Genomic DNA, 26,920 nt, shown 5'->3' with positions numbered 1-26,920 from the left:
AGGCCAGCATTGTAGTAATTTGTGTTAATCTATTTTAGCTATAAATACAGCTGGCACAATTGCTGGAGCAGTTATTGGAACTCTTCTGGGTCTCTTTTTATTGGCCTTTCTCGTCTTCTGTTGCTGTAAGAAACGTAAAGAGAAAAAATATGAAAAAGAAGTGCATCATGATATTAGGTAATGACCTTTTGTCTTTACCCTTTGAACAGTAATATCTGAAACTAGAACATAACTTCCTCTTAAAGTTTTTTTCGTGGGTAATATATTCATTATGGCTGATTAGAATTCTGCATTGACCTAAGCCAGTACATTAAGCCAGTGTGACAGTTAAGCCTATATAACCTTATACTTTTAATGTAGTATACATTAATATGCCTGTATACTATTTTCTGATATGTTTCAATGTTTTGTTCAGTTAAAAAGGATTCTGAAAGTGGTAAATATTTGAAACACATTTTGTTTAAAGTAATGAACAGTATTAATGTTTTTGCTACTTTTATTTTTGGAATAGGAAAAAAGTAGACATTTTACAAATCCCTCAAAACAGCAGTACATTCTTGGTTTAAACCACTTTTATTTTTAACTATTTTCAGAGAGGATGTTCCTCCTCCAAAGAGTCGTAGTTCAACAGCACACAGCTATATAGGCAGCAATCGTTCTTCCCTGGGTTCAATGTCTCCCTCCAATATGGAAGGCTATGCCAAGACTCCATATAATCAAGTACCAAGTGAAGACTTTGAACGTCGTTCTGGTCAAAACCCAAACTTTCCACCATCAAAGGTAGCTGCACCTAATCTAAGTAGAATGGGAGCTGTCCCTGTGATGATTCCAGCACAAAGCAAGGATGGGTCCATAGTATAGAATGGTGCTAATTTATGCTTTTTTTTTAAATTATTCTTTACAAATATTAAAAACAAAACAAAAAAACCTTGTTCCAGCCTACATTTAAAAAGTGCACAAAATTGTCCTTGAAGTAAATGAACAGTTAGTTTGAACAGCCATCACTTTTGCTTATTAATTTTGAACTGTTATTAAAATATATTAATTAAAAGCTTCAGCAAAAGCATTTAAGTTCCTAATGAGATGTGAAACAATGGAGGTATTTGAATTTTAGATGAAGAAACACCATATCAGCTAGATGTGGAATTCTGAATATGAAACACAACATTGTGTATTTTTGACAGTGAAAAGACATTGCAACTGTACTCCATGAAATTAGATTTCCAGAGACTTCACCCTCAAAATTTGGAATGACTTAAATACTTTGACTCCTTGGCCATTCTGTGATAATGGCCACAGTGGCTGAAGTACTTGAATGATCTAAATATTTTACTGAAAGTCTGTGGAAATCTTTACCTTTCGTAATGTGCTTTTTGGGGCATCTTCTGAATTGCTGAGAACTCGTATATCATGGGCTACCAGTTGCAGTTACTTGAACCCGATCAACTAATAAACTTGATTTGGGGATTAAATGCAACAAGTGGAAATGCTACAGGAGACCTTGCAAGCTTTATGAAACCCCAATTTTAAGAGAAGCGCATTTTATTATAGTCATGCCAAGCAACCCAAAACTGTTCACTGACATTAAAGGGGCATGATCAAGTTTATACCAACTTGTTACTCATGGAACCTAGTCTTCCAAAACTACAACTGTTGTTGTTTTCCCATGAAAAATGGGTATGTGTTTGTGGACAAATAGTTAAATTATGCAGGACAGATATTTATCTGTCTTAAGATTTTCAGAACCTTGCTTTAGTTTTCTAAATCTCACTTTAGGTTTTTAAATCCATATTTTGTCCATCTGGATTTAATGGGAAAAGATGAGTGCTCATCAGTTTGTAAAATCTGCCCACTTATTTTGGAAACTTATTTTTGACCCTAGTGTATATACACAGTACAACATTAGTCTGCTATTTTAGGACATTGTGTAAACAGTTTTTGTACAAAGAATTTGTAAAAGGGGTAAAAGAGCTTGGTCCTCGGTGTCCCCATTAAAAACAAACCAACCTCTAAATGTTGGTACCAGACACTTTAATTACATTTACTTTCTCATAACAAAAATAGAATTTCAAATAATTTCTCCTCTTCATGCACTGTGGTTATCCAAAATTGTAGATATAGAACTAAAATTCATTGTTTTGTTTTGTTTTTCGTTTTTTTTTTTAAAAAAACCTTTCACAATTTACAAACTTTAAAAAAAAGGTTTAGAGTGTGGTTTCTGTACTAGTTTCAGACTTATTAAAGTACTGTTGATATCTTGTGATAGCTATTGGGTTGTTGTGGATAGTGTATTTGAATTTTGCATCCTTTTGAGTCTTTGAAAGTAATGTTTTTCAGAACAAAGAATTTTGTAAATTTAAAATGTCAATAGTGGATACTAAACTGCCAAATATTTTTCAAACTGAAAAGGAAGATAGAGTGCAACACTGATCTTATTTAAGGTAAATGTCCAAACTGCCTGTGTGAAAGATACTAGATATATCTGTATTACAATGATGTGAGACACAAGGTTTTCTCAAGAGTTTAGGGAAGCTTTAGGTTACAGTGTCTGTTTTTTCTATAGCTGACTAGGTCTGTGAAATTATTCAGCTTGCTCTTAGATGTTTGTCCTAGTTATAGGTAGATACATAATTTTTTATCTGGATTATTATGTAGAGTACATAAACCCTTTTCATTCTGAATTTAGAGAATGAAGTAGATATTAAGTATTTTAGATATGTATAAAACTTTCCACATTTTGGGACATCTTTTTTTAGATTGTAATCAGATACTGTTAGAACTAAGATACTTTTATCTTTCATATGTGCCTTTCCAATAAACTTTTATGCCTGATTGTAACTTATGTTTTTTAAAGAAGTTTCTGGTGCCTAAATTGCTTTTTCTTGAAAGGTGCTTCTTAACATGAAGGTACAGACTTCACAACACTGTGACCTGATTTCTTCTTACATACTTTTTATATTTGTACCTCTTTCTGCCAATATTTTGGATGTGGCTTAAGTAACTCTGCATAATGTTCTGTATTTCAAAGCGCTTCAGTTTTGCTTGAACTTCTCTTTACAAGCTAGTAAATGTTATGTTCCTGAAAATTGTTCACTTTCACTGTAGTACCAGATTGGATGATTAGAACTTTCACATGTGATACGTGCTACTTTGTAGTTATTTTCCAGACACATGAATACAAAAGTTTAATAATAAAAAAAAGCTTAATTTTAAGGAATGTTTGAAAGTATAGGACAGCAGTTCTTAAACTGTGGGTGGGGACCCAAAGTGGGTCGTGACCCCAGTGGGGTTCCCAGGGCTGTCTTAGACTTGCTGGGGGCCCTGGCCGAAGCCTGAGTCCCACCACCCGGGCCAAAGTCTAAGCCCAAGCCTCGCTGCCCGAGCCTCGCCACCCAGGCCAAATCCGAAGCCAGAGGGCTTCAACCCTGGGCGGCGGAGCTCAGGTTACAGGCACCCTGCCTGGGGCTGCAGCTTTTGGGCTTTGGCTTGCTTCCGTCCCCACCTTCCCCCCGCCAGCGGGGCTTGGGCAGACTCAGGCTTCAGTCCACCACTCCTGGGGTGGTGGTGTAACTTCTGTGGTCAGAAGGGTGTTGCAGTGGAATGAAGTTTGAGAACCCCTGGTGTGGGGAATGAAGACAGTCTCTTCCCGTATCCAGTTATAAACACTGAAGAGAGATTGTCACAGTTGACTGATATATTGATACACCAAATATTTTACCTACCCTGAAAGTAAGGTGTTTATTATTTTTAAAATGCTGTTATGTCAATCTTGAAAACTGATCTGCTATGCAAAACAGGAGGTAAAGCAGAGATTAAAAGCCAGCAGTAGGGCTGGGCAACTAGCTAACCGTCTAAAGTGCTTGATTAATCCATCTGTGGACATGTTTGTGAGATGAGCTCTCATTGCATTGTCCAATACTCCATATTCCTGTCAGGTAAACAGGCAAGATACTGAAGAACATAAATGTATTACACTAAAGCAGGTGTAACTGCATTTGTGCGTATTTAATTCCCTGTCAGCTCACAAGAAAGGAATAAGTGATAAAGTGGAAGGACAGCATGATATGCCCTCAGAATATAGCTTTTAGGCCTTGCAGCCTTGATAATGTCTGTTTATGAAATTGCATGGAAGATAAAGTAACAGAAACTGACACTGTCCTCTGAAATACATAGGACTACCTACTTGGGATAGACTTTGCCTCAAGTACCTAACATCCAGGCCTATTGAATGGACAAATAATTATCATGAAGGCTACATTATTACTACTATAAATTTGATTAATATCACAAAATAAATATTTTAGTAAATTGTTTTTTTCTTTAAATTCACACATCTAATTTATTTAAAGCAGATACCAGATTAACAATGTATTGTCTATTTAGAAGGGGAATGGATGGGACCAAATAGCTTGTCCCAGTACTCCCCCCACATCCCAATTAGAATGTTGTTACAAATAAGACTTCTAAGGAAAACTCTTACAGGTAGCAAGGACAGCTAGTTCATTGATTAGAACACACCATCCTCAATACCTCATTGATGCAGTTTTATAGTTGAAGATAAACTTTCTTTTGTAAATATTAAATCTAAATGAACTGAAGAGGTAATAACTAATTAATTGGATGACTGAAAATTTACTTTTCCATTGTCAGTGGGGCATACTCTGATTTTAGTTTGGGATGAATAAAGTGTGACAGCCTTATGTAATTTGAAAAAACACTACATTAGACCAGATATCATAAACTTCCTTTTAATATACTTTCTGAAACAGATATTTAAAGGTATTTTTGTGAGGCATTATTTTACACTGATATTTCATCAGTAAATTTTTTAGAGTTTAGTGCGTTAAAAATGCCTTGTTCCAGTTGAGCAAAATAAATACCCATCATATTTTTGTAAACGCCATTAATTGTGGTATTTTGCCTATTCAGAAATGTACAAAAGTACACATTTAATCTAATGTTGTGTAGTTGTATTGTTACTAAACAAGAGGTATGAGGACATTTAATCTGACATGTAACAATATACTAAGTGTTAAAGATGTGTTTCAAATATCTGTCTTTAAATCAGGGCTTTTCTGCAATAAAGGAAGCCAACAGTATAGAAAATAGTTTTCATGGCAGACTTTTGTTCTTTGTACTCTTGCCATATAGGAGGAAAGACCACATTAGGTTCATTGTATCACTTAAACCCTACTGAAACACTGCATTAAGTGTTTTATAGGGCCTTTGGGCTTTTCAATGATGAGTACATTTCAACTTAATTATAGAATCATAGAATATCAGGGTTGGAAGGGACCTCAGGAGGTCATCTAGTCCAACCCCTGCTCAAAGCAGGACCAATCCCCAAATAAATCATCCCAGCCAGGGATTTGTCAAGCCTGACCTTAAAAACCCCTAAGGAAGGGGATTCCACCACCTCCCTAGGTAACACAGTCCAGTGTTTCACCACCCTCCTAGTGAAAGTGTTTCCTAATATCCAACCTAAACCTCCCCCACTGCAACTTGAGACCACTACTCCTTGTTCTGTCATCTGCTACCACTGAGAACAGTCTAGATCCATCCTCTTTGGAACCCCCTTTCAGGTAGTTGAAAGCAGCTATCAAATCCCCCCTCATTCTTCTTGTCTGCAGACTAAACAATCCCAGTTCCCTCAGCCTCTCCTCATAGGTCATGTGTTCCAGTCCCCTAATCATTTTTATTGCCCTCCACTGGACACATCCACAGCCTTCTTGTAGTGTGGGGCCCGAAACTGGACACAGTACTCCAGATGAGGCCTCACCAATGTCGAATAGAGGGGAATGATCATGTCCCTTGATCTGCTGGCAGTGCCCCTACTTATACATCCCAAAATGCCATTGGCTTTCTTGGCAACAAGGGCACACTCTTGACTCATATCCAGCTTCTCGTCCACTGTAACCCCTAGGTCCTTTTCTGCAGAACTGCTGCCTAGCCATTCGGTCCCTAGTCTGTAGGGGTGCATGGGATTCTTCCGTCCTAAGTACCGGACTCTGCACTTGTCCTTGTTGAACCTCATCAGATTTCTTTTGGCCCAATCCTCTAATTTGTCTAGGTCCCTCTGTATCCTATCCCTACCCTCCAGCGTATCTACCTCTCCTCCCAGTTTAGTGTCATCTGCAAACTTGCTGAGGGTGCAATCCACACCATCCTCCAGATCATTTATGAAGATATTGAACAAAACCGGCCCGAGGACAGACCTTTGGGGCACTCCACTTGATACTGGCTGTCAACTAGACATGGAGCCATTGATCACTACCTGTTGAACCCGATAATCTAGCCAACTTTCTATCCACCTTATAGTCCATTCATTCAGCCCATATACTAAAGCAATACTGCCTAATGGAGTAAATGTCTGCAACTGGAAAAAGGTATTCGGTACTTCACGTGCACAAAGCATAGTATTTGGTATTGGTATGAATTTCGGCATGAGGTTCTATATTTAATTTTTATGAATTTAAAGTAGAAGCATTGAAATTTGTAGGAAGTCCATTTGTTAAAAAAAAATACAAGAATGCTGTAGTTTCATGACAGACGTGTACTTTTTGAAATAAATCTGTTAGAGAAAACAGTCTGTCTTTATTCTAAAGCAGAGCTTGTTTGTGTCTTTAGTTTTCTCTTCCTCTTGTACTCTTTTAAGCGTACTAATAAACGTGACTTTCCCTACCACACTTGTGCTCATCTTGTTCTTTCTTATTCCTCCTTTTGTTACCGCTTTCAAATTGAATGAAAAATAGCAGTTAAAACTGACTGGATATTTTAAACTTTTCTGTGGATATTGGCATGCACCTTCAGATTCTGTAACTTGATTACTCATTACAATATAGATTATAGCTTAGATTGATTTTTAAATTGGGTTGATTATCCATTTTCCATTGCAGGAATAAAATATTTGAATATAAAGTTGTTCCCCCAGGAACTTAACCATTATTATTGTAGATGTCCAAGTGAATGCTATTCCTAACATTTTCCCTTTGTTAACCAGTCAAACATATTCTGTTACAATAAGATATCTTATGGGTCGAAGTAACCCCCTCAAGTTGCTCATTTTAAGTGTTGTTTAAAGTATTTTACTAATATGTTAAATTTGGTCTGAAGCCTGTAAATGTGGCAGATTCTTAGTGTATGTGTATAGATTTCTAGTGGTGTTCAGTTCCTCAAATTTTGAATTTAAAATTTCATTGATTTATATACATTTATATTTAAGTTAAATTTGTGTAATTAAAAATTATTCTATGCATATGAGCACTGGATCTGTATTTATAATAGGCGTGAATACCACTAAGGGCTTAAGGAAGTAACGTACATGACTTTTTTACAATCTGAAAATACCCTGAAAAAGATACATGTCTACATATGTTAATGCATGCTTAATTAAATCTGTACAGTGCCAAGCACATTTTGAACTTTGCTTCAATATATATAATTAATAGTTGATCAATGGAGCTTAAGAAGTGAGCACACTAATGAAAAACCTGTAATGACAATGACTGTTTTCCCCATATATAGCTGTCCTTTTCTGTCCTTCGAGTACAGAGGAGTTTTGTTTTAATATAGCCCAGAAATTAAAATAAGCAGAAAACTTAAGGCAGAATGCAAGGAAACTAAGAGATAAATGTTCTAAATCTAACAAGTTTCAATTGAGGAAAAACTGATCTGATTTTAAAATGTTCATAAACTACAGGCTACACAGTATGTCTCTTAACAAGTGTCATGAGCCATCTCCAAAGCGACCCAGTTTCTTCAGTTGGGGATGAGGAATACCTCTGGAAAAAGTAATGCCTGACAGGAGGACCAATCAGAAAAAAGGTCAAGTGAGATTAACAATTATAGAATACATATCCTGCAATAGAAATGAAAGACTGCTGACACTCATTTAACAATCTGGATCAAATGATTTCCCTCAATGGCTGAACCTAGAAGGAAGAGGGAGCAATCACCACTTCCTAGATTTTTATTTCCTTCACTCTGGATGCTGTGTTATTGTCAGTTAATCTTCTGCCTAAGCTCCGGGCAAACACCTTCTAGTTCTTTATAAAGCAAGCAGTGACATGGACAGGCAGAAGATGCACAGGTACAGCAGTGCCCAAATTTCTTCAGTGGCAATTGTGATGTCCATTTTTGCTCTTCCTTGAGACAGAGTACAGCAGGCCCAAACTTAGTTTGCTTCCCCTCTGAACATAAAGACCTTTTCCGTGTCAGTGGAAGCAGCCTTGAAATTTCTGGGTACCCCTGTCAGAGTATCCTTGCTTCTCTGTTTTGGTGACTAATGCATCCCCCTCCGCCTGAGTCCTTACTGGAGAGCCAATGTTAAAAGCTGAAACTTGCATTCCTCTTCCCTTTTCAGGACAGACCGTCTTTTATAAGATCACCTGAGCTACGCTATGTTTTACTTTCCCCCTGGGCGGCGTCCCACCTCACCCTCCTCCTGGTCCAGTTTTCATCACTCCATTCCCAGTGACATAGGTGGAGAAACCAGGGGGAGCGGAGATTTAAAAAAAAAAAAAAAGTGCCACACACTAGTACTCACCCAGCGGCGCTCCAGGTCTTCAGCAGCACTTCGGCGTCGGGTCCTTCAGTCACACTGCATGCTGCCCCGCTCCCCCTTAGCTACGCTACTGCCCTTCCCCACTTCAGGACTTCAAGGGGAGGGGGTGGAGTCCAGACCCACTACAGCTAGATGGCTAAAAGTCCTGTGTTTCCACGTAAACTGCGTAGTCTTCTTCCCCTGAGCCATTTATAGCCCACTGTACTAGAACTATGACCTATCCCATGAGCTGAAAGGAAAAGGGCTTCAGCAAGGGACTTGTCTAAAGCTGCCAAATGATGATCCTTAGGTACCTATATGCCACTGTAGATTTGTTGTGTCAGCTTTGGCAGATACTGTCCTTAGAAGGAGCATCTTGACCAGCTATTTTTCCACCAGAACTAGGGAGTCAGTGTGCACTCTTTATATCTGATTGATCCAGATTGTCAAATAAGTAGGAACAGAAAGAAATTCTGTACTGGTAAATTGGGTTTTTGTGAAGAAGCATTTAACTGTTTGGGATTCTTCCAGACCTTTATTACATTAGTGCTGATAATTAATTAGTTGTTAGACTTGCTATTTTAGAAAACATTTTAGTCACTTTGTTTGCCCGTATCTAATTGTTTCCATAAGCATCTTTAAAGGCTAAGGAATAATCCACCTAAAGAAAGTGTACAAAAGCAGCCTGTAGATAGTGTCGCTGAGTAAGGAGGATAAGCTGTTGGAAGTTGATTGATCACTAGCAAGTTCAAAGAGGAAAGCCCAATGGTCTAGAGACTGCCAGCTACCTTGTGGCAGAAACTTGAATTACAGGAAGGGAAAATCCTCACTTTCTAGGAAAAGCAGGAGTTCAATAAAGGAAAAAATAGAAATTTATACATGCCAGAAGCTCTGATTTTTCCAAAATTTTATTTATTTTTAATTTATATAACATACTTAGAACTCTAAGTTAAATCAAAATTGGCACAGGCTCTGCTAAAACAAGCTGCAAACTCCCTAGCAAAGAATACCACCACCACACTCCCATTCTCATAAACTAATTCTTTGTGCAAAAGCCTGTCTAAATAGACATGGTTTTCTGGACACCTCAATTAGGATCCATCAACCAGTGAGTGAAATAAATTCCGTGACAAAATCCCTGCTTCCAGCCTTGTATGCACAAATCTAGTGAGTGCCACCTCTACTTATATCAGTTATGTTGGGATGGAAGACTAGGAGAAATATATTCAGGGCTAAAATGTATAATATTTTATGAATCTCCAGCCAACAATATTAAAGCACAACATTACTGGAGTTCAGTGACAGCAACCACTAGCTGGACCTGAGTGTTCTGTGGAACAGATTAATAAACTAAATCTCAAGGTTGGATACATTCGAACAAAGTAAGAACCTTTTATGCAAATTGTCTTAAGAAATTGGTAGAAGTTTCAGAACATTAGTGTATCTACTAAATTTGAATGATGTCAAGACCACTAAGGCCACGTCTACACTACCCGCCGGATCGGCAGGTAGTGATCAATGTATCAGGGATCGATTTATCGTGTCTACTGTAGACGCGATAAATCGATCCCCGCTTGCTCTGCTGTCGACTCCGGAACTCCACCAGGGCGAGAGTCGGAAGCAGAGTCGACAGGGGAGCGGCAGCTGTTGATCCCGCGCCACGAGGACGCAAAGTAAGTGATTCTAAGTCGATCTAAGATACGTCGACTTCAGCTACGCTATTCTCGTAGCTGAAGTTGCGTATCTTAGATCGATCCCCCCTAGTGTAGACCAGGCCTAAGATGATGTTTCTATCAGCATAGCAACATCACCTTCCCAAATGACATTGTCTATGGCAACGGATGCACTGTTCTTTGAGCATAGCTATGTCTACAGTGGGGATTTTGCTGGGATAGGTTTGTCAGCCAGAAGTGTGGTTTGGTTTTTCACACCCAGGACCAATATCGCTATGCTGACAAAACATTGTAGAGTAGAACTGGCCTGACACTTATCCCACATCTTCATCTCCACTATACAAACTGCTAGTGCCTGAGAAAACGGAACTGGGCCAGTGTCACTAGTTTCATAGTCAAACCTGATGGTAGATAATACCAGGACCCATTCCAAAGTGTGCACTTGTCAAGATATAATTTTATTTATCTGCTCTCTAATTACTATGGTTTCAATTTACCACCAGTCTAGCTCAGGTGGGAATTGAGCAACTTAATGCAGAAATTGTGCGAGATGCAGCTAATAACTAAACTGAATTTTGACTTAAGCAAGATGACATCTTTGGGACACAGCTGGTGGTTTGCGGAGCGCTGTCAAGAGCTTATGTTGTGGCTGCCAGCACTATACATTTTATGTGAGTAAATAGGATGCCCTTTCCCATCACTTGTAATCCCATAACTGCTGAAAGCAGAAATATTTCTTCCAGAATATAAAATAACCTAGTAATATGATGCAAAAGCTTGGTTTTAAAATATATTGATGTGTATGCCCTTTATCGATGCACTATAGTTTTCCTTCAATAAAAATAGAAAGGCGGCAGTCTGAGATGAACCACTGTGAATGTAAAACAGCAAGGATGAAATCACCCATTTTAAATTTAAAAAAAAAAGGGGGGGGGGTACTAATGGCCACTTCTGAACTGGTACCCCTGTTGATCTACTGACTATCGCAAAGTGTTGCTTTGCCCATCCTCAGTTAAAGATTGGGAGGGTGGCAACAGTATGTATTAATACACCAGGATGTCTCAAAGCTAGGAAACTGATCTGAATGTATGTTAGTAATGTTTAACAGTAACCTGCAAAGAGGGAGGGTCATGGAAATTGGACTTGTTTGAGAAGATGGGTAATATAGAAGGCTATTGGATGCTCAGGCAACAGAGGAAAGATATTGAACAGGTATCCTCCAGACAAGCATTCCCAACCATTCATAACATCCTCTGCAGATGTACCTATAATCTGTAATAAATACGGCTCATGTCTCTAACACTCTATAACTTCTATTAATCATTTACAAACAGAACCTTAATATAAAGTATGACCATTCTTTTTATAATGTGGGTTGTTTTTATTTTTGTTTGTATTTTGTTCCTCTGATATTTTAAAAAGCTCTTTTCAGAGAAAAAATTAACTAGTGCTGAACTTCATGCTGGTGGCCTCCTGCACCTATCCAGAGTCCCACTGACTCCACTGGGACTCCACTCAGGCACTAGTGTGTGTCTGCCTGCCTGCAAAACAAGTTATGGGATTGGAGCCTACCTATACATGGAGTGCTCTGAGATCCCTTTAGCAAATTGAATAAATAGATTTTTCCCTCCACGGACTTATTTCAGTTATGCCAGTTGTGTTACCTTAACTATAGTATGTATGCAGTGTAGTTGCAGCTGTGTCGGTCCCCGGAGATTAGAGAGACCAGTTGGGTTTGGTAGTATCTTTTATTGGACCAACTTCTGTTGGTGAGAGAGACATGCTTTCCAGCCACACACAGCTGCTCTTCAGGTCTGGTGTAATGTGTTTGTCGGGCCAAAGGTGAGAGTTGTAACCCTTTGTCAAGGGGGTCTCTGTATCACAGCCTGACCCCTATAGAACGGGGGGGAGACAACTCTGCCCAGATGTGAAGAAGAGCTGTGTGTGTGGCTCGAAAGCTTGTCTCTCACTAACGGAAGTTGGTCCAATAAAATATCTTCCCTCACCTACCTTGTATCTATAGTATGTATGACATTTTCAGCCAGACCCATGTTTTTTCAAGCCCAGTGTCCCTTTAAATAAAGTATAAGTAATATAAATTAGAATGGTCATTAAATACCATGTGAAATGAGTATTTTTATAGTATCGAAACATTTTAAATAGTTCGTAAATAGGTTGCAACATTTTTGCTTCCAACTGAGTTACCTACAGATGTATTCACAGGCAGGTAGAGGAAGTGTTCTGGAGATTATAAACTAGCCTTCTTTATTCTACTGGCATTGGATCACAATGCTCTGTCTGTTGACTAGACTGATTTAGCACAATATAACAATTTTCTTGATTTTTTAAATAATTGTATTAAGCTGGACAGTGTTTGACAAAAAAACAATTTATTTCTGTGTAGTCATTCATAGTATAGTATGACATAAAAAAAACCCTCTTAAAATGATTATACTGATTATTTTAAAAATGAATGGTTATCATGTGAATGTCTAAATTATTCATTATTTCTGCACATTCACCAAAACATTAGTGTGTGTGCCTATAAACAATAAGACAAAAATGATTGATTAAGCAGAACTTTCAGGACCTGATCTGAAGTCTATGGAAAGAGTCCCTTTTGCCTTCAGTGGGCTTTGGATCAGGCCCTTTACTTGGTACCTTAATAACTTTTATAATTCACAATTCCCTATGTACAGTTTAAAAAAAAAGTAAAATAAAAACATGAGAACATTAGTCAAAACCAGGTAAAAAGAAGACATCCTGAAAAATGCTACAATCCGAAATAATCCCTCCTCCTCCTGCCCTCCAATCCCCCTCCCAATATGTTAAAACATCACAGTGCTTGAAATTGAAACATGCTAATATGAAATATGGTTTGGTTAGAAAATATTGGATGCCCTCTTGTGGCCAATGATTTCTGATTGTCTTAATTTTTTTTTAGCAGTGCTTCACCCATACCCCAGTGACTGAAATATACCACACATTTGCTTGTGACTTGCTGTGATTTGTTAATTCATAGTAAATCATTTTAAATATTGTTATGTGCTCTATAGTAAAGCAAAAAAGAATTTAGCTTAACTTCTTGGATTCCAGAAAATTAGATATCCTACTGAAAATTACAATCCTGAAAAACAAAAATGAAAAAATAAAGTAAAAATTCTATTGTAATTCATGTCAATTGCAAGAGCAATAAGTTGACCCTTCTGCATAAACTCTGGAAGGAAAGCTGAATTATATGAAGGTAATGTAAAGAAAATGTACAGCTTGGTGTATAAACTTTCTCTTTTGGTCAGGTTTAACTGTTTTAAGAACTATTTACAGACTTTTTAAACTTAGGAAGCCTTTAGGCAGGTGTGCCCCATACCATTACATAAAATATTTGGAAGTATAAATTAAGGAGTTACAATGAAAAAATAGTTCTGAAAAGCACATAAGTTGACTGTGTGGGTGTAAATATAATAAGGATCTTATTAAAGTTAAACCTGAATTTAACTGAAAACTGATTAACTCCAAGAGAGCGGCTCTATGCTTTTATATTGAAGAAATGTACTACACTAAGACATTGAAATATCAGCTGTCCTCAATGTAGCTGAAGCCATCTAAGGTCCCTGGAAATGTTTCCTGGGTCACTGCTCTTCCAGGTGAGATGTAAATTCCTAAGACAGGTTTTAATGTATCCGATGAAATGGCTGTAGTTAGGAAAATGAAAGTACATTTTTCTTGTATTGCGACAGTAGAGTCTGATCATGCCAGATCTCTCTCTCCGTTTACAGAGACATCAAGGCTGCACATTTTCAACAATAATTTTTTTTAAAGATGAGAGGGTGAAGCTGTCCAGTTAGCTGAGAAACTGACCATAGATTCCAATTAGTTAATTTGTAAATCTTAAAGATAGGTATCACTTGGAGTAAATTCATTTCCTTGTATTTCTTGTATGCTCATCCCTTGTGTTGATCAGGACTGAATAGGTATGTAATATCATACATCAAAGGATTTTTTAGCACATTTAAGCTGTGTGTCTTATGAAATATATGTATCTGTAAAAGGCATAGAAATGTTTTTTTTTTAAACTGGTATTTGTCATAAAATCCAGTAGAATTTTTTGCTGCTAAGGTCAAGAATTGGAAAAAAAACTCATGCCTTTCCCCCACTTACTGGCTGTCTGAATTTCCATTATTCCCCTGTGTTTGGTTATATCTGGTTAGTGTAGGAGTTTAGTCAGCACTCGGAACAGGCATAAGGGGTAACTTACTGACAATGAAAATGGGGTCCTTTCAGCGTGCACATGAATTTTGGTCAGACAGCATCCTATATCTTTGTTAAGCGACTTTAATAACTACCTTGCGTTTCAGTCCTGCAATTCAGTAGGCAAATGGGAGACTGTTGTAACTGCATGGAGCCCCACTGAAATCAATGAAGCTCTGCGTAGGGACAGCAGAGTGCTTGTGCGCAATGGATTCCATATTCCGAAATCCCACCTCATACTCAATATCTGATCAATATGCTCTTGAGAGACATAACGATACCACATAAGGTCTGGGTTTTTTCAATTGTTTTTAGTCCCACAAAGCTTCCAAAATGCTTTGATTTAAGCCAGCTGTAAATTTGTTATATAAATATTCATCAGTATGAATGCTGGTTCAGATCTGTAGAGTTATTAAGGTTAGAAGGGACTGTTTAGTCTGACCTGTATGTCACAGGGCATTACTTTTTACAGAGTTACCTCCGTATTGAGCTCAATAACTCGCGTTTGACAAAAGCATAAATTGTGTTTGGCTGAACATATCTTGCAGATATATTCCAGAACACTGATGAAAATGTTGAATAGTATCAGGCTCAGTGCCAAGTCCTGCAAAAACCCCATTAGAAACATCCCCACTTGATGATGATTCCCCATTGATTACTACATTTTGAGATCTGTCATTTCTTAGTCCATTTAACATGTACTTTATTGATATTGTATAGTGCCAATTTTTAAATCAATGTCATGCAGTATACTAAGTCAAAGTATTATAGCCTACACAAAAAGAAAAGGAGGACTTGTGGCACCTTAGAGACTAGTCTGTAAGGTGCCACAAGTCCTCCTTTTCTTTTTGCGAATACAGACTAACACGGCTGCTACTCTGAAAATAGCCTACACAGTTATTTTTGTCAACCAAATGGATAATCTCACCAAAGAAGGTGAAATAATGATTGTTTGACTAACTTTTTTCACAAAACCATGTTGATCAGCATTAATTATACTCCTGTTCTTTAATTCTTTATCAATTGAATCGTGTATCAGCTTTTCCATCGTTTTGCCCAGGACTGACGTCAGGCTAACTGGCCTATATATCAGTACAATATTAGCACACTTCTAGTCTTCTGGAATTTCCCTGATATTCCAAGATTTATTAAAAATTAATACCAGTGGACCAGAGATCTCCTCAGCTAACTCATTTAGGATTCTTTGTGCAAGTTATCCAGGTCTGTTTATTCAAAAATGTTTATCCCCACTACACATTGCATAACATCGTCCTTAGTTACTAATGGACTGGAAAGTATTTCTTTATCATATGCAATACCAGTACATCGTCCTTCTTTCCAAATACAAAAGTGAAATATTAATTGAACCACTTCTGCCTTTTCTGCATCACTATTTAACAGTTTTGCCATTCCATTTAGTAATGGTCCTACCCCGTTACTGTGATTTCTTTTGTTCCTAATATACTGTACAAATAAACTCCTTCTTTGAGTGCTATTCCCTATGTGTATTCCACTGAGGATACGAATGTGCCTGAGACCAGAAGATTCTTGCTACTGGAGTCTATTGGTCCATACCTGCACTATTTCTGACTGACCGTCTCCCCAGTCCCTTCTTACTGCCACATGGTCTGGGATGGAGCCCTCCAGTGTTCACAACTGATCCTTGACTCTGTTTTTGTAAGTATTATATAATAATTATATAAAAATCTATAAATATTGGAGAACTGTCTACAAAAGCTGATAAAACTTTCTTAGTAAATTAATGCCCCTCGCCCCACTTCTGCTCCTTCCCTGCTTTCCCAGTCAGAGATGAGCACCAGAGGTGCCTGTACTGTCTTGGAGAAGCTCATATCTCCACTCAGTGCAGTATCACTCCTTTTTGTCTCAAACCTGTCAAGCCGGGGAGTTCAGGCTTTGGAAACACTACATGGAGGAGGCTATGAGTCCCCAGTTAGATCCAGGCTAGGCAGACGCTTGTGCAAGGGTCTGAGGAGTCAAGGAGCACGCTGGCCAGCACTGTTTCCCCAAGGAAATAAAGTTCCCTGTGGAAGATTTGCCCTTCGAGGGAAACAACTTATCAATCTTTTGACTGAACAAGGCATTGCACTCATTAAAATACTAAAGGGCAACCCTTGGTTCCTTGGGGATATACACCTCAGCTGCCAAGAGGAAGTACATGAGGTACTTTCTTTCACCAGAGAGCTTATTGAACTGCTGCAAAAGTGTCAGAGGATGCAACAAAATAAACATAATGCTCCTTTTACCTCTTCTCTTCAGGGGCAACACCTGCCAAGAAGTCTTTTTGATAGGATCTGTGAGAATCACTAACCTACCCAGCTGCCAGGTCCTCCCAAGATCTGATTTGGTGGCTGCCTAGCCCAGTTTTCTCATATATGATGGATGATTACGGACAAATAGATTCCTGATACTATTCACTTTGGTTGTACCGTAGAGTTCCCCTCTTCCCTTCCAAAACCCCCTTTCTCATTCCTTTCCAAGGATTGCTCTCATGAAAGGATACTCTTACAGGAGATAGGCTCCCTACTTCTACAGGGACCCAAAGAACCTGTACCCTAATGCTGAGGTGGAAAAGGATTTTATTCCAAATATTTTTCGATTCCCTAAGAAGAAAGGAGGATGGAGATAACACTTCAATGTCTGTATCCTAAAATTACGATTCAGGATGGTCACCCTGGTATTGATAATCCCATTCCTAAACAGACAAAAATGGTAAATGGATCTTGACCTGAAGGATGATTCCAGCTGTACTCTCTACAAGCTTGGCTTTGATCAGTATATGTATCAGGCACAATATAGAAAAAATAGTTCTGTTCGCTCCTACAGTGTGAGACTCTCTAGCTTAGGGGACAGGACAGGGAACGTGTGTGTAAAGTCCCCATTTGCTGCACCTCCTTAGAAGATGTTAATTACAGATGTCTCCCTTGTAGGCTAGGACATTCATCTGGCCAAACACAGCTTTACACTTTTCTGGGTTTTTTTCCCGAATAAATTTCATTCATAATTTTTCTCATCTTCAGGAAATTAGCCTTTCTGAAGTGCCAAGTTTGTCCATATTGAATGTAATCGGGTCATTATTGCTTGTCACTGGGCAACCAATAACTTAGAGGTCAATGATTAATTCATCTTTATCTATCATTATGAGGTCCAGAATAGCATTACCTTCTGTTGGTTGCAGAACTGTTTTTGTGTTAGAAAATTATTTATAATTTTTAGAAACTCTGATTTACTACTGGCTGCATGAGACCTCCTGTTTTTCCTGAATTGAAGTCCCATGTTAGTTGTTGATTTTGTTGCCTTGGGATGAAGAGACATTTCTTTTATTATCCTTTGTTTGCTAAAGAGATTTACCAGCAGAGGAAAGATAAACTGAGGAAAATAAAACCTGAGTTCAGGATTGACAGTACTTTGGACAGATTAATATGAACTGGAAAAATTGGAGTGTACCCAGTGAAAACCCAGATTTGAATAACAGATCATTGCTCCTCCAAATGTCTGAGAAGATATGTGATTGTTTTATTTTATTTTTTGGATGTCAGATAAATACATCTTCTGGTGAAAGCTGCCTTTTGGGGCAAGTATCATCTGCATGGGAAGCATGTGTGGGAACAAAGGGCCTAATTTAGACTGGAAAAATAGGTATCATTCTTCAGTCAATGGAGTTTGCACTTGTTGACATTAGAGCTGAATTTAGCTCAATACTTTTTCCAGCCCAGCCTTTTCATCATGAATATTCTGACAATTACAGTGCGCTACATAACAGAAGTTTTCCAAAATTGGGGGAATATCTTGTTAACTTGCCCTAGATTTGCTCATATAAGGAGTGGGGACAGAGCATTCCTGACAGAGGCCCTCAACTCTGGAATCTACGTCCCTACCCTGTTGTTTGACAGAAGCAAAGTTTGACCTTGTGGCAGTCGTTGTCTTTGTGGCACAGGAGAAGGAAGATTATTTTTTGTTGGGAAGTGTTCTTTCATTATCTTATTATTTTATTACTTATTTGAACTATGGTAACACCTAGAGGCCTCAAGTAGGAGCAGAGTCTCATTGTGCTAGCTGTTGTATAAAAAGAGTAAAAAGACGGTCCCTGCCCCAAAAAGTTTACAATCTATTTAAAAGAAAATGAAAAAAATGGGTGTAACAATCATGTTTTTGCATTTATTTTTGTATTGTTTTTGTTCCTGTGGTCACAGGTATGGGGATGCACATGCTACATGGAGTAATACATAGATCAATATGTTTGAGCAGGGACCGTCTTTTTGTTCTCTGTACAGTGGCAAGTACAGTGGGGATTCAAATAAATACTACTACTACAATAAAAGAAGCACATATGATGCTAATCTTCCAAAATGATGGGGGGAGGGGAAAGGGATGAAACAAATGATCCTGACTATTACTGCTTTATGGTGCCGCTAACTTTAACCCGTACTAAATTAAAGGGATAAATAATAAAGACAAAAATCTAGATGGACAAGCCTTTACCCGAAAGGCTTTATGAAGAATGACAGATCAAGCTAGATTTTTTGCAGCTAGATTTACAAAACTAGTAGGCAGATGGTCTAAAGTAAATGCGGTTATCAATAATCACTTTTACAGGGATTGAGTAGCTGGAGTATTTTACACAAAGGCTAATGCTAATCAGCACTGTGTCAAGTTATAAGGAAGTGTCTATAGGAAGTGACAGCGTCCAGTGTTACAAGAGTTCCAGTCTGAGTCAACATCTTAATTAATGATCTGGAAGAGAAAATAAATAGTGTGCTAATTACATTCATAAATACTGTCTAATTGAGGCATGGTATGAACAGTAGTGAAGAATGAGAAATAATACAAAGGCACATAATAAGTTTGGAAATAGGGTTAGACAATAACAAAATGAAATGCTTCCTGGACAGTTGCAAGCTTCCATGATATACTAATTAGGAAAAGAGATTTTCTGTATATTATTGGAAATGAGTTGTGCTGAAATACAGCAAGGGGTGATAGCAGTCAGTATGTAAAATGTATATGAACTTTCAGCTCAATGTGGTGGCCAAAAAAAGGAAATCTAGTTTTGAGTTGTGTCCTTGAACAGCAATTTGTGTATCATGTCATAAAGAAGGGAGGTTATAGTTCCTCTTTATACATCGTTAGGGAGATGAGTACTGGAATATTCTATTTAGTTTTGAGTACCTCAGTACCAAGAAGATAAGGTACTCAGAAGGTGGGGGTGGTGGGGTGATGGAAGGATCAGTCAACTGGAAGGGCTGATTTACAAAGAAACATTAAGAATGCAAAATAAATATGACTAAATAGCCAGTTGCATTGGGAAGGGATATGGTAACTAAGTACTTAAAAGTTGTAAACACAAAAGAGGAAAAATAATTGTAGGGTGAAACAACTGGTAACTAGGTGTGATGGGATGAAATTAAGGAAAGCACATGTCAAGTTGAATTTCACAAAAAATATCTTCATAATAGTGATGGTGGGAGACGCCTTGCTTGCGATTTTAAACTAGACCAGATAAATACTTGAAAATATGCTGTAGATAACTTTACACTAGCTGATGGATGAACTAAGGAGTCTGGTCTTATAGGCATAGGAAGCACTGGCAAAATTCTGTTGACTTCAGTGGGAGCAGGTTCTAGATCAGGGGTGCACAAACTACGGCCTGCGGGCCGGATCCAGCCGGCCAGCTGTTTTAATCCAGCCCTCAAACTCTCGCTGGGGAGTGAGGTCTGGGGCTTGCTCCGCTCCGGCCCTCCAGCTGGGGAGCATGGCCCCTCTCCGTGTCCTATGTGTAGGGGCAGCCAGGGGCCTCTGCTCTGCAAACTGCCCCCAACCCAAGCACTGCCCCTGCAGCTCCCATTGGCTGGGAGCTGCAGGGGCAGTGCCTGCGACAGCTCATTTCTGTTCTAACATATTAATATTGGGACTTACTCGCCACTTCATTACCCTATTTTAATGTAGGAGTAACTCCATTGATTTCAGTCCTAATAATCTGCATGAACCTAATGGTGTTTATCTTATTTACTTAAGTGATGATCAAATATCAGCACCTCATATAGATTAATGGTATTCTCTTTTTTATAGTATGACCTCGCATACAAGATTCATGATATAACAGTGGTATAAACATGAAGAAACAGGCTGTATTTCCCCATGAATTTCAACTATGGAGAAACTGAAGTATATTATGAAATGAAGTACTGTTTGTTTCATCTTTACCTATTTTCACTTTGGAGTCAAGATTACAAACTAGACTCTGTTCAGTTTTACGGGTAGCATTTTCTTTTAATCTCACCTACCTATCTGTTGCAAAGTTTACAATGTGACTGTTAAAGGATTTTTCTCCACTAGTTCTAGGTTTTAAAGAATTAAAAAATAAAAAAACCCTTTGATAATATGAAGATAGCCATGCCTCTGGGTACATGTAAAACCTCATGATGAAGTTGACAGAAATCAGCTCAGGTGACAAAAAAAATATAGCATGTTATGCAATTTGGTGTTGAAATTATTTCAGTCCAATCACAAAGAAATTAATGTGATTTTAAGTTTTGAGTTAGTGAATTTTGTTTATAACTAGTTAATTGCCTTATTTCTTTGATAGGAAGGTGCCTTGCATACTGTATATTTAAATGTTGTGATAATATTGTCTTTTAATACTGTTATAAAAATGATTTCTATAAACATTTCTTTAAAAAAACTTTGCTATATTGTATTCCTAGACTGTAAATCTTGTAACATATATTTAATAAAACATTACATTATAATGTGTATAGTGCATATATCAAAATCTGGTAAAATATATGTTGCAATAAGTGATGTCAGTTTATGACCCTATCTTTGCTTTTCATCATTTTAACATAGAAAAGAGGGGCAAAGAGTATGTAAATAGTAATGGAATTGTTTAAACAAAGAAATGTACATACATTATCTTAGATTCTTCTGTGTGTTAAGATGGCTTTGTACAGTTCTGACAGTGCAAAGTGGCCATAAATCTGGTGCAGATGGCTATGGGACAATCACCCCAGCACAGGCAGATCTTTTGGTGTCAGATAGCAAATCTACCCACTATGTAGCTGGCATCAAGACTGTGGCCTGGAGAAAGAAGGCATGGTGGGATGGAGGGTTCCAGTGCCCCCAGTAATCCCCAAACATTGGAGTGGCTCCTTGTTACCATACATAATCTGCATAAATTAAAGCAGCCTGAAGGACGAGATCAGGCATTGACAACATTTGTCATGCAGCCCGCCAGGGTAAGCCCCCTGGAGGGCCGGGCTGGTTTGTTTACCTGCCGCTTCCGCAGGTTAGGCCAATCGCGGCTCTCAGTGGCCGTGGTTCGTCACTCCAGGCCAATGGGGGCTGCGGGAAGCGGCGTGGGCCGAGGGATATGCTGGCTGCCGCTTCCTGCAGCCCCCATTGGCCTGCAGCGGTGAACCGCAGCCAGTGGGAGCCACAATCGGCGAAACCTGCGGATGCAGCAGGTATACAAACCGGCCCGCCCCACCAGGGGGCTTACCCTGGTGTGCTGTGTGCCAAATGTTGCTGATCCCTGGACTAGACTGACATGCAGTGGGCTACTGTTAAGGGAGCACAATTGTCTTAAAGCCGTTTTGTGCACACACAGAGAGACTCCTGAGGTATGCTGTGTGCTCATCAGTGACTGTTGAAGATCTCATTTGATTGTTGGGTTAGTGAATCAGTGTGAGGTAATGTGTTTGTATTATTTAAGGCTTAATGCAGTGATTTCTACCATGCTCTCTCTCTCTGAAGGTACCCATGTAATTTGATGATACAGGCTGTTATTCCTTCCCTGATGATGGTAACCACTGAAAGTCAAGAGTGCTAGTTGTTAGATTTGTGCTATTCTGATTTTGTTTGTGCTAGGATTACACGCCAAAGTAGACCAAAATATAAAATCTGACACTTGAGAGAGAGATGTATATATGTGCTTTAATTAATGAGCATGAAAAACTAACCAATATTCCATAATCAGCTTTTTAAAGTAAACATACACACACAATCCAGTGGTATGGCCCCTGTACTCACAGCAAATGGTAACTGGCTGCTCACAGAGAAAGGCAAGATTCTCTCTCACTGGGCAGAGCACTGATAGCGTCCTGAACTGTCAATCCACTACGTCCGATGAAGCCATTGACTCACTCCCACTGTGTTCTGTCCTGGAGGAGCTGTCGTTGTACCCTTCTTTAGGCGAGATTACTAAGACCAACAAACAGCTGTCCCGGAGCAAGCCTCCGGACGCCCAGAGCATGCCATCTGAAGTATACAACTGTGGAGTGCCCACCTGGTCAGGAAACTCACCAGCCTTTTCAAGACTATATGGGAACAGGGTACCATGCCCCCGGAGTATAAGGCTGCTTTCATAGTCCATCTGTACAAAAGGAAGAGAAGCATACTGAGCTGTGACAACCATCACAGAATCTCACTGCTGTCCATAACTGGGAAAATCCTTGCCTGGGTTGTCCTCAACAGGCTCATCTCTCTTAGTGGACCTGGTGTATCCAGAGTCATTGAGTGGCTTTCATGCTGGTTGCGGCACCATGGACATGATTTTTGCAGCCTGACAAATACAAGAGATGACTCCACAATAAGGACCTGTATGCGGTGTTTGTTACCCTGACCAAGGCTTTTGACACTGTGAATTGCGAGCGCCTGTGGAAACTCTTTCATAAATTTGTGTTCCCAAAGAAGAGGATTGTTGTCATCCACTCATTTCATGATGGCCAGGGTGATGGGAGTGTGGTGACTCATCAGAAGCCTTCCCTATCACCAGCAGCACCAAACAAGCATGTGTAATGGCTCCAGCCCTCTTTGCCACTGTCTCTTTTTCAGCCATGCTCTTGTTCACATTCCAGGACTTTGGCATAAAGGTACACATCTGGTTTAGATTGGATGGTGGTCCATTGTCGACAGCATCTCAGGGCCTGCACCAAGGTAATCAAATAGCTTTTAAGAGAGCTCCTGTTGGTGACTGTGCCATCATTGCACACATACCTGACGACATTCAGTTGTCTTGTATTGCTCTGCCTAGGCCTTAAAATGCTTTGGTTTCACAGTTAGCCTGAACAAGACAGAGGTCATGTACCAGACAGCACCACATCATGAGCATCAGAAGTACCATGAGTCCATTATCACAACTGACAACTCACCCCTCAACTCTATCAAAAATTCTGCTATGCCGAGTAACAAACTTTCCGGTAACGCCATGTTGGAAGATGAGATTATTCAGCATCTGGCAAAGGCCGGTATGGCGTTTGGCAGGCTCATCTTCAGGCTCTGGCGGGAGCGTGGAGTTTGCCTCAGAACCAAGATAAAAATCTACCATCCTGTTTTTCTCACCTCACTCCTCTATGGCTGTGAGACATGGATGCTATACTGACAGCACTTCAAACACTTGGAGAGCTTCCACTTTCACTGCCTAAGATCCATCTGCAACATCAAGTAGTAGAACAGGATCCCCAACACTGAAGTCCTTGAGAGGTGCCAAATCCTTGGAATCGAGAGCATGCTCAGGTCTCAACTTTGCTGGGTCAGACGCATGGTCCCTACTGAGGTTTTCTGTATACTGAAAGTGGTGCTCTAAAGCCAACTGTGCACAGGAATCCACTGTAAGTGTCAACCCATCCTCAGATATAAAGACATTTTGAAGGCCAACATCAAATCATTCAAGATAGGCATTAAAACCTGGGAACTTATTGCTCTGGACAGATTTAGATAGAGAGGCCTGTACTATGAGGCGGTGTCTACTTCTGAGGTGTGGTGTGTCAGGTCGCAGCAGGTCAAGAGATCATGTCAGAAGGCCAAGGCCTCAAACCCTCCCCCCAACAATGACTATTCTTGCTAGACATGCAATCGCATTTGCAAATCCACAATTGGATTTGCTTCCCATGTGAGGTTTCAGAGTAACAGCCGTGTTAGTCTTTATTCGCAAAAAGAAAAGGAGTACTTGTGGCACCTTAGAGACTAACCAATTTATTTGAGCATGAGCTTTCGTGAGCTACAGCTCACTTCATCGGATGCATGCCGTGGAAACTGCAGCAGACTTTATATACACAGAGAATATGAAAAAATACCTCCTCCCACCCCACTGTCCTGCTGGTAATAGCTCATCTAAAGTGATTATCAGGTGGGCCATTTCCAGCACAAATCCAGGTTTTCTCACCCTCCACCCCCCCACACAAATTCACTCTCCTGCTGGTGATAGCCCATCCAAAGTGACAACTCTTTACACAATGTGCATGATAATAAAGTTGGGCCATTTCCTGCACAAATCCAGGTTCTCTCACCCCCTCACCCCCCTCCCAAAAACCACACACACAAACTCACTCTCCTGCTGGTAATAGCTCATCCAAAGTGACCATTCTCCCTACAATGTGCATAATTAAGGTGGGCCATTTCCAGCACAAATCCAGGTTTTCTCACATCCCCCCCCACCCCCATACACACACAAACTCACTCTCCTGCTGGTAATAGCTCATCCAAACTGACCACTCTCCAAGTTTAAATGCAAGTTAAATCAGAACATCGGGGGCGGGGGGGTAGGAAAAAACAAGAGGAAATAGGCTACCTTGCATAATGACTTAGCCACTCCCAGTCTCTATTTAAGCCTAAATTAATAGTATCCAATTTGCAAATGAATTCCAATTCAGCAGTTTCTCGCTGGAGTCTGGATTTGAAGTTTTTTTGTTTTAAGATAGCGACCTTCATGTCTGTGATTGCGTGACCAGAGAGATTGAAGTGTTCTCCGACTGGTTTATGAATGTTATAATTCTTGACATCTGATTTGTGTCCATTTATTCTTTTACGTTGAGACTGTCCAGTTTCACCAATGTACATGGCAGAGGGGCATTGCTGGCACATGATGGCATATATCACATTGGTGGATGTGCAGGTATACGAGCCTCTGATAGTGTGGCTGATGTTATTAGGCCCTGTGATGGTGTCACCTGAATAGATATGTGGGCACAATTGGCAACGGGCTTTGTTGCAAGGATAAGTTCCTGGGTTAGTGGTTCTGTTGTGTGGTATGTGGTTGTTGGTGAGTATTTGCTTCAGGTTGCGGGGCTGTCTGTAGGCAAGGACTGGCCTGTCTCCCAAGATTTGTGAGAGTGTTGGGTCATCCTTTAGGATAGGTTGTAGATCCTTAATAATGCGTTGGAGGGGTTTTAGTTGGAGGCTGAAGGTGACGGCTAGTGGCGTTCTGTTATTTTCTTTGTTAGGCCTGTCCTGTAGTAGGTAACTTCTGGGAACTCTTCTGGCTCTATCAATCTGTTTCTTTACTTCTGCAGGTGGGTATTGTAGTTGTAAGAAAGCTTGACAGAGATCTTGTAGGTGTTTGTCTCTGTCTGAGGGGTTGGAGCAAATGCGGTTGTATCGCAGAGCTTGGCTGTAGACGATGGATCGTGTGGTGTGGTCAGGGTGAAAGCTGGAGGCATGCAGGTAGGAATAGCGGTCAGTAGGTTTCCGGTATAGGGTGGTGTTTATGTGACCATTGTTTATTAGCACTGTAGTGTCCAGGAAGTGGATCTCTTGTGTGGACTGGACCAGGCTGAGGTTGGTGGTGGGATGGAAATTGTTGAAATCATGGTGGAATTCCTCAAGGGCTTCTTTTCCATGGGTCCAGATGATGAAGATGTCATCAATATAGCGCAAGTAGAGTAGGGGCATTAGGGGACGAGAGCTGAGGAAGCGTTGTTCTAAATCAGCCATAAAAATGTTGGCATACTGTGGGGCCATGCGGGTACCCATAGCAGTGCCGCTGATCTGAAGGTATACATTGTCCCCAAATGTGAAATAGTTATGGGTAAGGACAAAGTCACTAAGTTCAACCACCAGGTTAGCCGTGACATTATCGAGGATAGTGTTCCTGACGGCTTGTAGTCCATCTTTGTGTGGAATGTTGGTGTAGAGGGCTTCTACATCCATAGTGGCCAGGATGGTGTTATCAGGAAGATCACCGATGGATTGAAGTTTCCTTAGGAAGTCAGTGGTGTCTCGAAGGTAGCTGGGAGTGCTGGTAGCGTAGGGCCTGAGGAGGGAGTCTACATAGCCAGACAATCCTGCTGTCAGGGTGCCAATGCCTGAGACATGTACATTGGGCAAACTGGACAGTCTCTACGTAAAAGAATAAATGGACACAAATCAGATGTCAAGCATTATAATATTCATAAACCAGTCGGAGAACACTTCAATCTCTCTGGTCACGCAATCACAGACATGAAGGTCGCTATCTTAAAACAAAAAAACTTCAAATCCAGACTCCAGCGAGAAACTGCTGAATTGGAATTCATTTGCAAATTGGATACTATTAATTTAGGCTTAAATAGAGACTGGGAGTGGCTAAGTCATTATGCAAGGTAGCCTGTGTCCTCTTGTTTTTTCCTCCCCCCCCCCCCCCCCCGATGTTCTGGTTTAATTTGGATTTAAACTTGGAGAGTGG

The 26,920-nt window shown here is 39.8% G+C and overlaps 1 protein-coding gene across 2 annotated transcripts in view; it reads left to right on the top strand.

Annotated features, from left to right (window-relative positions):
* CXADR (CXADR cell adhesion molecule) overlaps nt 1-21,073 on the top strand; it is a 59,886-nt gene extending 38,813 nt beyond the window's left edge. Inside the window, exons 6-8 of one of the 2 annotated variants that reach the window (XM_084652498.1) lie at nt 39-177; nt 594-780; nt 20,551-21,073. In XM_084652498.1, coding sequence (XP_084508624.1) covers nt 39-177; nt 594-780; nt 20,551-20,592 — 368 coding nt within the window. In that variant the 3' untranslated portion in view covers nt 20,593-21,073. Of the gene's footprint in view, nt 1-38; nt 178-593; nt 2,734-20,550 lie in introns of those variants that run through there. The other variant, XM_084652497.1, reaches the window with a different exon arrangement.
* The last annotated feature ends 5,847 nt before the right edge of the window (nt 21,074-26,920 follow it).

This window comes from Lepidochelys olivacea (assembly GCF_965140295.1).
Source record: "Lepidochelys olivacea isolate rLepOli2 genome assembly, chromosome: 1".
Taxonomy (NCBI): Eukaryota; Metazoa; Chordata; order Testudines; family Cheloniidae; genus Lepidochelys; species Lepidochelys olivacea.
This window is presented reverse-complemented; position numbering and strand designations above follow the sequence as displayed.